Source organism: Grammomys surdaster, unplaced genomic scaffold, assembly GCF_004785775.1.
Source record: "Grammomys surdaster isolate TR1022 unplaced genomic scaffold, NIH_TR_1.0 126531, whole genome shotgun sequence".
Lineage (NCBI taxonomy): Eukaryota > Metazoa > Chordata > Mammalia > Rodentia > Muridae > Grammomys > Grammomys surdaster.
The window spans coordinates 3,247,639-3,260,005 of NW_021621323.1; the positions used below are offsets into that span (position 1 = coordinate 3,247,639).

Consider the following 12,367-nt stretch of genomic DNA (forward strand, 5'->3'; position numbering starts at 1 on the left):
TGGTTAATGGCGTAACATCTGTGTCACCGCTACACTAGGGTATCCTGCAGAGAGCTGACTGTTGTAGGTAGCAGGAGTTGTAGCTGGGTGGTGCTGATGATTACCTTTCTCCTTCGACGGTGTCAAGAGTTCCTTGAATGACTGACATCATGAATGCTAGTCAGGAGGGATGAAGCTTCTATGTAGGTAGACACCAGCTTGACTTGTCCATAAGTAAGTGTTGCCTTCAGCAGCAGAGTCTTCCCATCAGATTGTGGAGGGCAGTCAATAGACTTGGCAATGGCCTGTGGTGTTTGGGGTATTCCATGAGAGCCCTTTGACCTACAACTCAACTAAATGTAGCCCATTGCTGGTATTGGGGCATAAGATGTTTTGTTTTCTGTAAGGCCTTCAGTGTTAGTTGTCCCTCCCCATATTCCCTCCTCTAGCCTGCTCTCTCATCCCTGCCCTCATAATCCTACAATTCTGGTTTCCCTTTTCCTTTGTATAAACCCATTTATAGATTTTATTTTATAAACCTATTTCCTCATCCTTGGGAGAGCCTATCCCCTAGTCCATTACTTGGAACCCAACCTCTCGTTATTCAGAGGGTAAGACACATGGGAAGCTTAATACTTAACATTTGCATATTAGAAAAACATGGAATATTTGCTTTTTGGGTTTTGGGGGGAAGGTCTGGCTTACCTCACTCAGGATGATTATTTTCTAGATCCATCCATTTATCTGTGACTCTCATATTTTAAACAGCTGAGTTATACTCTATTGTTTAAACCCCAGAAATGAACACGGATGAGCGTATGTCTCTGTAGTGAGGTGCAGGGGCCTTTGGGTGCATGCCCAAGATCTCTTGGCAGATCTGTTGTGAGCTTTTGAGGAAACTTCACCCTGATTTCTATAGTGTCTGTACAAGTTTGCACTCTCATCAGCAGAGAGTAAGTGTCCCCCTTTCCTGGCATCCTTGCCAGCATGTGCTGTCATTTGTTTTATTGATCTGGACCATTCTGACCATGTAAGATGAGATCTCAAAGTAGCTTTAATTTTCATGTCCATGATAGCCTAGGGTGTTGAACATTTAAGTATTTTTCAGACATTTGTGTTTGATTTTTTGAAAAATTTCTTCTTAGTTCTATACCCTAATCTTAAATCTCTTTGGTTTTGTACCCCATTTTTAAGTTATTTTCTTGATATTCCTTGTTTTGGGGGTAGTTGTTAGTTAGTTCTTTGTATATTCTAGATACTAACCCTCTCTCAGATATATAACTGTTGAACACCTTTTCCCATTCTTCTTTTTTTTTAAATTTTTTTATTGGATGTTTTATTTACATTTCATATGTTGTCCCCTTACTCCATCCCCCACCCACCCAGGAACCCCCTATCCCCTCACTCCTCCCTCCTCCTTCTCTGTGGATGTAACCCCTACCTACCCCCCCACTCCCACCTCCCCACCCTTAAAATTCCCACCCCCTGGGGTGTCCAGCCTTCATGAGGTCAAGGATCTCTTCTTCCACCTGTGCCCAGCAGGGCCCTCCACTCTTACATATTCACCTGAACCCCTGGATCCCTCCCTCCCTTAGTGCTCCCAGGCTGGTGGTTTAGACCCTGGGAGCTGTGGTTGGTTGGTATTGTTGCTCTCCTCATGGGGCCACAAACCCTTTCAGCTCCAATGGCCTTCACTCTGATTCCTCCATTGGGAACCCCATTATCAGTTCAATGGCTAGTTGTGAGCATCTGCCTCTGAATATGTCAGACTCTTGAAGACCTCTGAGGAGACATCCATATCAGGCTCTTATCAGCATGCACTTCCTGACTTCCACATCAGCATCTACCTTTGGTGACTGCACATGGGATGGATACTCAGGTGGAATGGTCTTCAGATGGCCCCTCCTTCAGTTTCTGTCCCTCACTTTGTCTCCATATTTGCTCCCTTGAGTATTTTGTTGCTCCTTCTGTAGGCTACAGCTATGCCCAATGATGGCGTTGTTTACAGAAGCTTTTTAGCATCATGAGTTTCTGCCTATTAACTGTTGGTCTTAATGCTTGTGCTATTGGTGTCCTGCTCAGAAAGTCCTTGAGTTCCAGCCTGTTCTCTACCTTCTTTTTGACAGGATTGAGGACTGGTCTTGTGCTAAGATCCTTGAGCCATTCAGAGTTGAGTTCTGTGCAGGATGGTAAGCATGGGTCTGTTTGCCTGCATCCACATGCAGCCCTCTACTCTGACCAGCACCATTTGTTAAAGGTCCTGCCGTTTCATGAGTATTTTGGTTTCTTTGTCAAAAATCAGGAATCACAGGTGTGTGGAATTATGTCTGTATTTTCAGTTTGATATTGATCGTCTTTTTTAGGCAAATACTATGCTGTTTTGATTACCATAGCTTTGTAGGACAGTTTGAGGTTGGGGGGTAGCAATGCCTGCTACAGAAGTTCTCTTATTATCCATGTATTTTATTACATTATTAAGTATTTATTTTTAGTTTTTTTATTATTTTAGCTATCCTGGGTTTTTTGTGGTTCCATATGAGGTTGATTTTTTTTTTTTTTAAATTTCTGTGAAGAGTTTTGTTTGAATTTTGTTGAGGATTGCAGGTGTTTCTCACAGTATTAATCCTTCCCATCCCTGAACTTAGAACGTGTCTTTCCATCTTCTGGTGTCTTCAATTTCTTTATTCGATATCTTAAATTTTTTCACTATAAAAGTCTTCTACTTGATTATTTATATATGTATGTGTATGTATATGTATATTTTTGAGACTCTTTTGAAAGATACTGTTTCTCTGATTTTTTTCTCAGTGTTTGTCATTTGTATATAGGAAGGCTACTGATTTTTCTGTTTATTTTCTATCCTGCTCCATTGCTGAAAGTATTGATCAGCTATGAGAGTTTCCTAATGGAGTCTTTAGGGTCTTTTAGGTATACAACTTTATTGCCTGCAAATAAATTTGATTTCTTCCTTCTTGATCTCCAGTTGTCTTTTCGCTCTAAGACTTCAAGAACTATATTGAGTAGGTATGGAGAGCGTGGACAGCCTTGTCTTCCTGATTTTAGTGGAAATTCTTTGAGTTTCTCTCCATTTAGGATGCTACAGACTTGCTGTTAATGCCCTTTATTATGCTGAGGTATGTTCCTTGTATCTAGGACTTTTCTCAGGCTGAAGCATGATTCAGAGTAATTCTGGAGAGACTGGAATAAAGGACAGGTTGCCTGTCCCAGTCCCAGCCTAGTGGGACTATTGGGACTCTCTGGTAGAGAACATTTCAGAGTGTTGTGGAAAGTCAAAAAGGGATGGGGTTGAGCTGTTAAGGAAAGACTGAAAGGTCAGCCTGTTGGGAGAATTTTTTTTTATCACTGATGAACTGTTGATAGGGAGCCAGCTTCACCTTGAACTAACCTCGGTTGGCCATGGTGACTCAAATGTGATACCCGCACCTAGGTAGCTGATGGAGTATTGCTAGGATTTCAAGGCCAAGGTTGGTTATACAGTGAGCAAGCTCCACACCAGCCTGAGATATAGAGGGAGACCCTGTCTCAGAATTAGTTAAATGGGCTCAACATCGCTTCGTGTACTAGGGAACTAGGGCTGAAACTGGCTTTCTTAAAGATTTCTTCTATGGCTTAAGCATACACAAATTATATTTTGAAAGCTCACATTTGCTCAGCAGCTGAAGACGAATTCTATTTGAGTTTTGAAAACGTTTGATTGAATATACTATATATCCATATAGTAAATATTTAAATTATCAACTACAAATAATCATTTTCTAAAATACTATCCATATACATATTGCCTAGCTTTTACTTTTTTGGTGGTGGTGGTATTGTTACTGGAAATTATCTTTACTTTTTGCTTTAAGACAGGGTCTTGCTCTGGCAGGCAGGCTGGCTAGACCTTGAAGTTCTTCTGCCTCAGCTTCCTAATGATAGGTTCCAAGTGGCTGAAAAGCAAAGGGCTAGGTGTATGTTTGCGCATGTCCGTGTAAGTGACTGTGTGTAGCTGTGTAATGTGTTCATGGGGAGGCCTGAGGTAGACATATGGGGAATTGTTCCCTCTTGTTCTCTACCTTATTCACTGAGGAAGGCTCTCTCACTTGAACCCAGAGCTGACCTGTTTGGTTAGCATTCGTAGCCAGCTTGTCCTGGGGAATCCCCTGTCCCTACCTTCTGAGTGCTGGAATTACTGGTGGGCTGCTATGCCTACCTAGTGATTATATGGGTTCTGGGGAGTCTTAATCCAGGCCTCAAACTGCATGGTGAGTATTTTATCCACTGACCAATCTCCCTAGCCCTGAAACTTGAATCTCTAAGAAAATAGCCTTCTCAGCCCTGTAGGCCTAGGATTTTCTGTAGTTGTAACTGTTCAGCATGGTTGTGCATCTCTGTAACTATTGGGACATGGTACGAAATTTAAAAAGTGAAATGAGTTCCATTTTAATCTGTTTTCTTCATTTTTTAAATTAAGTAACCTAGTGTGTTATATGTGTGTATATATCTATACCAAAAGAAGTGATGTTTTAAGTTTTATATAGTCAAATGATTGAGCATCATGTGTAAATATATGGCCTTAGCCCAGTACTTTTATTAATAAAGAAAGCCTTTTATTTAGTACTGTCACGGCACTCTTCCCTTGTGAAGTGCACTTCTCGTACTGACCCTTCTGTTCGTCCCTTAGTTAGACTGTCCATTCTGCAGTCAGTCACCAGTTTGGTACTTGAGCCACTGAAATATAGTTAGCTTGAATTGAGGGTGATTTCTAGGGTAAAATACACATGTATTTTGAAGATTTATTATGAAAAATATAAATATCTTACTAGTAACATTGGTTACAGGTTAGGATGATATTTTAGACATTCGGTTGAATAAAATTATATTAAAATGTATTCCTTGTCTGTCTTTACTCTTTAAGGTGGTTCTCATAAATCCATATTACACACACAACTAGCACATATTGCCATCATGATTCTGTTGGACACCACTAGTCTACCGACTGTCTTTTATATGGAGAGGTCAGATTGTAAAAGGAACCTATCTTTTTAACTTTCCATTCCTGTCTTCAAAGGTTGGAAAGTACTGGAAAGCTGTTCGCACATCATGCCAGCAGCTGAGTGGCATTATTTCTCTTGTGCCTTGGAGCTTTACAAGTCTATCTGACCACCACGTCACCACCACTTAGAAGTGGAAATGGAATGGTGTAAGCTGGAAGAGAGAGGGAGGATAAGGAAAAATAAAGCACAGATCAAGAGCGAGAGGACTGTGTTTGTGGGTCATAGAAAACACTGCTAGCCTCTAGGACTAGGACTTAGTAGTTATATATTGTAACCTAGAATTATACTGTGTCCCGTCCACTCTTCTTTATGAACGGACTTTGGAAAACACTCATAGAAAGATATATTTATTGCTTTCTTAGTTGAGGAACAAACACTTTCACTAAACAATACTTCTTAGGAGGCTGTGGGCATGGCGCAGTGATAGAACACTTGCCTAGCGTGTGTGAGGCCCTGGGTTCTCTTCATCAGGAACCCTTCAGAAGAAAAGACCATTTTGTTCCTGCTTTAAAAAAACAATCTCAACGGTTTCCTTGCGGGGGGGGTGAGTTTTCTCACCATAAGACACCCAGTAGCTCTTCCAGCTCCCGTTTTGTACAAAGAGAATGTTCTTTTGTTTTCCTCCTAACAACGATTGTCTCCGTACCCCATCCCACTCCCATGGTCATGTTTGTTTCGGTTTCCTTCTGTTTGATTTCTCAACCAGACATTTGGTTTCCCCGCTTGGGTTTATTTTCAATCTATTAAATGAAGAGCAGCAAACCGTGTTATGTTTTGTATTTGAAATTGCAAGGTACATTTCCTTTTTATTTTATTTTTAATTTAACTCTTTGTTTTACAGATGAGGGCAGAAGTGCAGTTGACCAAGCAGGTGGTGCACAGATTGTAATTGACCATTTAAGGTCGCTGTGCAGTAGAACAGACCCCGCCAGTGAGAAGCTCTTGACTGTCTTTTGTGGCATGCTGATGAACTATAGCAATGAGAATGGTAAACAAAACTGAACGCTTGCTTTATCTGTGGGGGAAAGTCTAAAATCATTTTCACTATAATATACAGCAGCTATGTGAAAACTGAACAGATTCGCAAGAAGCACATAAAACGAAAAATTCACTTTACAGTGTTGGGAAATTACACAGTGGTCTGAGGTACAGAACTGGAAGTAGGCTTTGAAGGTTGCCCGTGATAATACCTAAATGTAAAACTCAAGTGTATGGTATAGTTTACATTTTCTTGCTGTGAACATTTTCAAAAGAAACAGTGTTCAAGTAGGCTCATGTTTATGACTTTAAATACCAAGAGTAGTTTTAAACAAACATTGTGTTTAGATAGAAAAATAGCTACTATATTTACTTGGAAGAATAAATATTCTTCAATCAAATTGAGCTTTAGAATATCAAAGTTCAAAGTAAGTGTAAATAGCTCATTGTAGAAATTCGTCTTTCAGATAATTTGTTTTCCTGTATAAGGCATTTGTAAGACCTAGCAACAAATGCAAACTTCCACACAGCCTGTGATTATCTATTACAGGAGCATCCACCCATGCAATGATAGTACGTTTTCATAATTCTTTTATGTTGAAAGCATGGCTCATTTCTCATCCTCTGTGTAAAATATTATCTCAATAAGTGATCCAATTCTAGAATGTCCTTGGCCTGCAACAGAGGTCCTTCTGTGATGTTTTTCTTGTGATACTTTTAAGTTTTGCAGTTGTATGTTGAAAACGTAGTAATTCTTTATACTGAATGAGTTTTTTGTTTTTTTTTTTAATGGTAGGTTCATAAGGTCAGTGACTTCTTTTTTCTTTCACCTTTGCTGAATCCATTTTGACGGATTCTAAACAGAAATAGAAATAGAACAGAATCAGGGTAAAAACCCAGTTTGAAGTTTCTATCTGGAGTTTTGCTGTATTATACAGCTATCTGAATTACATTAAGGAATTACATTACAGTTGTTCATGTGGCTTCCTTTTTTAACTTCATTTGGGAATTAATCCAGGAAAGTAGAAAGATCCCAAATGGAAGAACATTTCAAAATGCCACAAAAGAAACTGCAGCTTTGGATATAGTAGACATTTTATGCATCTAAACTAGGAATTTTAGTCTTTTGAGGAAGCTGTTTTAAAATGTATGTTTAAAAAAAGAAAGAAAGTAAATAAGTTGGAAAAGTTGCTCCTCTGGTAGCTAAAGTGCTGGCAGGGCACAAATGGTGACTGAGTTCGGATCCTCAGTACCCATGTTAAAAGGAGACAGAGCTTGAGGGCTTGGTGGTCAGTCCTAGCTGAAAGGGGGAGCTCCTGGTTTAGTGAGGGACCTTGCCTCAAAAGGTACAGTGAAAAGCAATTGAGGAAGACACCCTAGTGTCAGCCTTTCACCCTTTCTCAAGACACAGACAAAATTTCTGAAGGAACCTTCAAAACATGATGTGAGACCTGTGGTAGAGCATCACAGCATAGTGGGGTGCACATGCACTGTGTGTTTTCTAAGACTATGACTTCCGTGGTAAATATGCTTGAGGAACAACTTAGATACTGTGAGAACCTATGTGAATTTGTTCTCATAATATTGGGCAAATTGTGTTACTCCGAAAGCTACAGAGAAGTGCCTTTTTCAAAACATGGTAGATAAACAAATTATTTTTAGGCTGTTAAGGAGACATAGCAAAGGTCGCTTCGTCCTTCTTCCCGTGTCCCGAGCACCCTTTAAAGTGATACTTGTTGCCAGTGCTGTAACTCAAGTGCTGATCTGTCCTTTTGTGTTACTGTTAAAGCATCTTTTTGTGCTATTAGTTACTATCTTACTTAAAATTTCTGGTTAAAGGCTTTAGACTTTTAAAGACTTTAGAAAAATTTTCTATTTAAAGTCTGTCTGAATACTACTAGACTTCTTTACTGACAGGAGATCACTTACCATTGATTCTGTGTACCCAGCACCCAGAAGAGTCGCTGAGACCCAAGAAACTCAGGAAGTACTTTAGGTCATCACTCAGTGGGAAGTTTCTTTTTAGATGTGTTTACCTTTGAATCTTAGTTCATACCCCTATGCTAAATACTTTCCTTCTGTTCTGGCAGAAAAAAAACAATGAGCTGTTTCTTTGAACACAATTCTTTAACCTTTTTATCCACAGAAGAAATTTTTAGTCATATTATTTTTTTAATTTTCAGATAAGAAAGTTTGGAAACTGATTACAGAAAACTCTTAACATAGGCGTCCTCATGAAAGCAGTTTTTTGAATTATGTATTCATTATAATCCTATGTATTGACACTATGCAGTATCTTCATTCAAATACTTGTGTCATTGTCAGGAGACTGTCAGTATGTCAAGATTCAAGTTCAATAAATAAGGAATGAAACAGTTTTCTAAACACAGGGAGGGTATCTGTGCTGTGAGTGTACTTGCTCTGTAGAAGCACTTCTGTACTGCTTGATAGAACTGTATATATAGCTGAGAGTTACTAGTTTATTATTAGACTAGCTTAGGCCTATGCTTTTAACCTATGGCCTATTCCTATTTTTTTACCCATTGATGAAGCAATTAGGACTTTTTACAGTAGAGTGCCTGGGTTGTAAAAAGTATACCGCAGAGCCAGAAATGTTAGAATAATAATTATAAAACCATATTTAAATGTGACAGAGATAGGTTTAGTTACTAAAAGTCACTTAACCTGTTAAAAATCATAATTATTTTTTTAATGTGGCAAACAGTATTCCAGTTGTATAGCCTTGCACAATAACCTGAATATTGATTTGACAGAAAAGCTTGTAAAGGATTTGACATTCAGCTTGAGGAACTGTGGTAGCCTTCTTTTATCTGGATCCAACTCAAGGTTTAAATGAGGAATTCAGAGCTACAATTGTAGATACTTTGTATCATTTTTTGACTGATTTTTTTTCCTGGTTTGTTAACACTAAATGTTGCAGAATGAGAACACTAAGTACTCTTGCTCAGTTATCCAGCTGTTAACACAGGTGCTCTCTGACGGGCAGTGGAATTACATTCCAATCAGCCCATCATAAACTTGACACTGGCATACGTGGGCATTGCACTTGGTACATTTAATCTACTGAACATCCTGTTGGGCACCTCAGAGTTCCACTTATTTAAGCCATGATCACATAGCTAATAGAACACTGTGGTCTATTGCTTCTCAGGCCCAGCATCTGGAAAGAGACATGCTGCATATCAGTGGCTTGGGTAAAAACCAAACCGTCAAGGTCTGCTAGGTCCTCCTGAATCCATCCCATCATCCATTTTAAGTCAAAGACGATCAGTAGTACAGTTTGGGGGTACATAATTCCTTTGATTATATAGTATCCAGATACTAGATCCTTTAGTATTACTTAAAATTTTTATTAATAAAATCACTAGTGAGAGGAGAACTAACTGTGCTGTCCAAAAGCAATCCTTCATTATATAAGTTAGAAACACTATAAATTCTTTATTCTTGTATTAGTATATATTCCCTATTAGATAGAGCATGAGGAGGGACACAGGAAACAAGTAACATTTCCCATGTTATCCACAAACTTAGTGAGTCTGTGTATGTGTACCTGGAGACTATAAACACTTTTCAACACCTTGTGTGGGGACCTGCCAGTTTATGGTTGTCAGTTACAACAGGCATGTCCAGTCAGTAAGTGACAGAAACTCTGCTTAAAGGGTTAACACTTTTCAGTTGGTTAGTTGGTTCATTTTGATACAGGGTCTCTCTGTGTAACCCCAAATGGCCCTGAACTTTCTATATGGACCACACTGCCCTCAAACTCACAGAGATCCACTGCCTCTTCCTCCATGGTACTAGGATTAATGGTGAATACCACCATGTCTGGCTTAATATTTTTCTTAATACGGTTTTGTTAGAAACATAAATAGAAGGGAACAACTTTAAAACAAAAGTTCTAAATGGTGATAAGTAATAAAACTAAATTTCTTAAACTGTGCTATAAAATAAAGGTAATAAACATGCCACCAGGAATTAGTTTCTTCCCAATGTATTAATATACAGTCAGTTGCTTTTTCATTTGACTTTATGTATACATATGGCCGGTATGTATTTGAATATATTCTTTCAATAAAGAATGACACTAACATCCTCTAATCTCTGTACTAGTACCATTGGTTGAAGGGAGGCTGTTTTGTGATATTGAGAACTTTATTCCTTGGGTACTGAAGAGTTTGTTACTGAATTTAAGTATTAAAATTAGTCCTTAAATCAGTTGACTGAAATAAGTCTCTGAAGTATTTCCTGTCTCAGATTTAAAGATTGTTGCTGGACTGACTAGAATGCCCAGTGGGTAGAGAGGTATGTGCTAGCAGGCCTGACAGCCTTCCGTGATCTCTCTCTGGATTCCAAAAGGTGCCAGGAGAGAACCAACTCCCAAGAATGTTCTATGAACCCACATTGAATAGTGGGCACACACACACAAATGCTTTAAAATGTAGGTTTCATTTTGAGAGAAGAAGAACGTAAAGTTGGGTGGGTAGGGAGGTAGAGGGATCTAGGAGGAGTCTGGGGAAATGAAAAATATTGTATGGGAAAAATTATTTTTTTACAGTTTTTTTTTAATTTTTTATTTTTATTTTTTTATTTATATGAGTACACTATAGTTATCTTAAGACACACCAGAAGCAGGCATCAGATCCTATTACAGATGGTTGTGAGCCACCATGTGGTTGCTGGGAATTGAACTCAGGACCTCTGGAATAGCAGTCAGTGCCCTTAACCGCTGAGCCATCTCTCCAGCCTGGAAAAAAAATTATTCGTTAAAAGAATATTCCAGACACAAAAGAATGTTTTCAGTTTTAAATAACTTTAATCATAGTAGCCATACTTATTTTATGTTTTTAAAAGAAGATATTTATTATTCTAGTCATAGTCCAAGTGTTATGTGTATATGAGAAGTAGTTATGTATAATATCTGTTACAGCCCAACGGTGTAGAGTGGTGGACTAGAGTGATCTTAGAGTATGCTATTAGGTTTTATCAGCCAAACAGGGAGAGCCATTTAGAAGAGGGAACCTCAACTGAGGAAATACTTTGGTAAGATTTGTTGGTAGGCAAGTCTGTGGGTCATTATCAGAATTAATGATTGGTGTGGAAGGACCCAGTCCACTGTGGGTAGTGCCATCCCTGGACAGGTGGGCCTGGGTTTTATGAAATGTCCTAGTGTGTTAAGTGAACATGAACAAGGCAGTTAGCAGCACTCCTCCATGATCTCTGCTTCAGTTCCTGCCTCCAGGTCCCTGCCTGAGTTCCTGCCTCAGCTTCCATCAGTGATGGACTGTGATCAGGACATGTAATAAATAAACCTTCCCTCTACCCCCTCCCCCCACACAAAGCCAATTTCTTTTTATCGTGAAGTTTATTTCCTCGGTGAATCTAACCCAGTGACTTGGATTAGCTTCTTTTTCTCCACATTTAGAATAGGAGTAAAAATGAATTCGGAACGATACTGCTTAAAACACATTCTGTCCCAAGTTGTGTTTATCCCTGTGTTTTAGTGTTCATTGATCACAACATACAGGAGCATTTCCTAAATGTTGGATGAAATTCTTGCACTGTGTGAGGCATTACTTCTAATGTTTAATTAACAAGGTGCTTCTATATATTTTCTACATTCTAGCTTTTATATTTATATGCACACACACACATACATATAACTGTAGGACAAAAAAGAAAGCCATCAAAATGTAAAATTGTATATTCCAGTGTACTACATTGAATGTACTCTCTAAACATTTTCTAAGTTTATAAAGACATGGGCCATATACTTTTTAAATTCCAGTTCGTCAATTGAAACATCCTAGTGTGTTAAATGAAAGTCAGTTGGGATTTCTCTTGTGTGGCTGAGTTATTGGAATTTTTATGTTTTATGCTATGGTAACGACTGCACTTTATTTAGTACCTACTAGCTGTTGGTTTTGATGTTAAAAGAATTCTAGATTTTTACTACTTGTGTAACAGTGCTTTTGAATCCCTTTGCTGAATCGGGTAGAATTCCTGAAGTTCTACTGCAAATGCCTTTTTTATTTACAAATTTTTTTGTTTTTAATCCCACGTGGTCAAGTGTTGGCTTTGCCCATTATAGCATCAACTTCTGAGTACAAAAATTTTAAACTTTATCTTAATAAAATGCAATGGTTGAGCTCCTTTGTCAGCATTTTCGATAACCTCATATTTAAAGTTTGTTGTTATATTACAAGAATAATATTTTGTTGGCATTGCTAGCCTCTAAGGTGCTCTTGTACTTGTTACTGGATATTTAACATTGTAATGCTATACACTTATGTAATGTAATGCTGCATACATGACCACTGAGAGCAGCGAATATG

At 38.5% G+C, this 12,367-nt stretch overlaps 1 protein-coding gene across 8 annotated transcripts in view; it reads left to right on the top strand.

Annotated features, from left to right (window-relative positions):
- Nucleotides 1–12,367, top strand: part of Rap1gds1 (Rap1 GTPase-GDP dissociation stimulator 1) — a 132,787-nt gene that overhangs the window by 82,780 nt on the left and 37,640 nt on the right. For 4 of the 8 annotated variants that reach the window (XM_028760440.1, XM_028760441.1, XM_028760447.1 and 1 more), the window contains 2 exons: nt 2,106–2,168; nt 5,878–6,024. The exons of 2 other annotated variants lie outside the window; for them this stretch is intronic. In XM_028760440.1, the coding sequence (XP_028616273.1) occupies nt 2,106–2,168; nt 5,878–6,024 (210 nt within the window). The remainder of the gene's footprint in view (nt 1–2,105; nt 2,169–5,877; nt 6,025–12,367) is intronic. 2 more of the 8 variants (XM_028760442.1, XM_028760443.1) reach the window with 1 other exon arrangement.